This window comes from Pseudophryne corroboree, chromosome 12 (genome assembly GCF_028390025.1).
Source record: "Pseudophryne corroboree isolate aPseCor3 chromosome 12, aPseCor3.hap2, whole genome shotgun sequence".
NCBI lineage: Eukaryota > Metazoa > Chordata > Amphibia > Anura > Myobatrachidae > Pseudophryne > Pseudophryne corroboree.
The window spans coordinates 21,672,781-21,675,653 of NC_086455.1; the positions used below are offsets into that span (position 1 = coordinate 21,672,781).

Sequence of the window (2,873 nt, forward strand, 5' to 3'; positions counted from 1 at the left end):
GCTAACTGGGAGCACAGCACGCTTCTATAGCTTGTATGGTGCACCGCACACTAGTCGCAGCACTGCATAGCAAAGAAGAGAGTTTAAGATGGAAGCCGACATAGGAAAGATCCCAGGCACTGGAGCTCACCCGCACAGCGTCGCAGCCAGCTGTGGGCAGACGGGTGGGTCAGATACATTGCCCTGGGAGCTGTCTGCTGTCTCACTGGAGCAGCACAGTACTACCAGTAAAAATAACAAAAAAACTGTTTCTCTGTAACTCCTTGGCTCCCCCTCAAATCCTGCACCTGGGGCACATGCCCCCTTAGCCCCCCCCCCTAGTTATGGCCCTGCTAGTGTAGATATGAAGATCACTGTTTCTCAGAAAACCGCTTCAGAGATTTTGTTTCCTACTCAGACTATTGATTATTGTTTCTTTCACATCCTTATTCCTCACACTGTATATGAAGGGGTTCAACATTGGAGTCACTGCTGTATAGACAATAGACACAATCTTGTCTATTTCATGAGAGTGACTGGATTGGAACTGAAGATACAGGACTATAGATGTCCCATAGAAGAGGGTTACAACAATGAGATGGGATGCACAGGTTGAGAAAGCTTTATACCTCCCTTGGGAGTAGCGGATCTTCAAGATGGTAGAGATAATATGGACATAGGAAATAAGAGTCAACAAGAAAGCACTTACAGCAATAATCACTGCTGAGATATACACTGCTATCTCATTGAGCAGAGTATCACCGCAGGACAATCTCAGGAATGGTGGTACCTCACAGAAGAAGTGGTTGACATGGTGGGACCTGCAGAATGGCAGTTGGAATGTGAGGGCCACATGAATGATGGAGTTGATGAAGCCCACACTCCATGACCCAGCAGCTAAACAAAAGCACAATTTCTTGGTCATGATGATGTTATAGTACAACGGCTTACAGATGGCAGCAAACCTATCGTAGGCCATGACCGCCAGCATTATACATTCTGCTACCCCTAATGCTAAATTGAAGTACATTTGTATTGCACATTCTAATAGGGAAATGCTCCTATCCTTGGATATGGTATTTTTTAGGATTATGGGAACTGTGGAAGAGGAGAAGCCTACATCAATAGTAGAGAGGTTACTCAGGAAGAAATACATGGGATTGTGTAGTTTTGGGCTGATCCTCACTATAATGATCATTAGAAGATTTCCCGATAACATGGTAATATTGTTATGCACACCAGTGCCTGCAGGAAAGTACTAGTGTCAGAACTGTTATGCACTCCAGTGTCTGCAGGAATGTACTGGTGTTTGAACTGTTATGCAAAACAAATGGACTCACAGACAAACTGGGGAATATGACATAACGTACACAGAAGGTGATAGGGTAACAAAATACACACACAGTGAACAGAGAAGCCCAGAGGCTAAGGAACTGGGTATCTCCCTTGTATTAGAACTGCTCAGATGTAAAAAGCAAGATGTTGTGTTTTAATACGTAGAGAACCCGAAATGCTGTTGCTAAGGGCAACAGCAAAACCCTAAAGGGTTACCAACGGGTGTGGCAGTAAACTCCTTGGTCAGAGATGGAATGATAGACACAAGGAGAGCCTCCACAATCCTGATTCTCACTTGCAGTGCACAGGTTTAAGCTTACTGCCACTAAACTGACCCCTGACACCTAGCACAGTGAGACAGGATTAGACAGGCAAGTGTTAGAATACAGCCGCAAACTTGCTAAGTTCACAGAGTAATAACAGAACCCCAGCAAGCTAAACGACTGACTCCAGTCTTACTGCTAGGTCTGGATTGGCAGAGTGTAATACCAAATTCCCAGGCCTATTTGCAGTAAGCAACAAACAAATACAAAGCTACACAGTACTGGCTAACTTTCATGAACTGACTAACCAACAGAGATTCAGCAGCATCTGCTTACCCTGAAAAGAGGCCTTATAAAGCAGGTGCTGTCCACGCCCCACTCAGACCTCACAGACTGTGAGCACAAAAACCAGCACCGGATCCCCTGCCGTGCACAGAGCCTATAACCACTGCACAGCAAAAGACCCGAACCGGAGTATCAGCTGCGCTCAGGTTACTCCACTAGCACTTGTCTCCCGGTTGCCATGACGACGTGGCAGCACAGGGCAGGAGACCCTAACAAATATACATCAACAAGAACATGAGGAAACAGATAACCTGGAGGTAAGGGACATCAGATAATCCAAGTAGGATGAATATGTCTGGTGAAGTTTGGTTTAAGTCGTCCATAACATCCAGCTGATACCTGCGAGGAATAAATGGTAACTAATTCAGTGAAATGCATTTACATCCTTTTCCAATAGATATTTATTTTTCCCATCCCCAAATTCATTTAGAAAAACAGAAACATACAAAAAATAAGGAAATTGCAGGTATCAGATGCCTAGTCCTGTTTACCTATGCTTCTGGGCATGACATCCTGTCTGCCATTGCCTTTGGGCATGAAGTTCTGTCTGCCCACACCTCTAGGTGCAAGATTCTGTATGCTCATGTAACACCCCAGGGTTATCGGATGTCTACGTGGTAAGGATAGGTACTATAGCTGTTCAGTGGCTTGGTGATGGAACCTTTCCCTAAGATGTTTTCCCTGTACCTTGTTCAATTTGAGTGGTTCAGAGAGGCAGGACAGATTGATACGTAAACAGCAAGATCGTTTAACAGCCAATCTCCATGGAGATTACTCTTTATTTTACTACTCTGAATTTTGGATGGAAAAGATTCATTGATTCAAAAAATCATAATAATCAAGACACTGACAGAAGAGTAATTCAATTTGTGGCATTCAAGAAAAAGACTCATTCAATTGACATCTCGAAATTCACTGGATAACTCAATGCATTTTAAAAGATACTGATTA

General features: G+C 43.8%; 1 protein-coding gene across 1 annotated transcript; it reads right to left on the reverse strand.

The window, feature by feature from the left end:
- Positions 1 to 373: 373 nt before the first annotated feature.
- LOC134980811 (olfactory receptor 5V1-like) lies at positions 374 to 2,245 on the reverse strand. Its single transcript, XM_063947785.1, has 2 exons — positions 2,137 to 2,245; positions 374 to 1,224 (listed from the first exon to the last, which is right to left on the reverse strand). The coding sequence occupies exons 1-2, from the start codon at positions 2,243 to 2,245 to the stop codon at positions 374 to 376; spliced, it is 960 nt and encodes a 319-aa protein (XP_063803855.1).
- Positions 2,246 to 2,873: the final 628 nt, after the last annotated feature.

Bases quoted from the DNA above. Each gene is read 5' to 3' on its own strand.
- LOC134980811 (XM_063947785.1), bottom strand. From the start codon at position 2,245: ATGGACGACTTAAACCAAACTTCACCAGACATATTCATCCTACTTGGA. The intron at 1,225-2,136 runs GTTAGGGTCTCC...ACTTTCCTGCAG, and splicing joins GTTCTTGTTGATGTATATTT to GCACTGGTGTGCATAACAAT.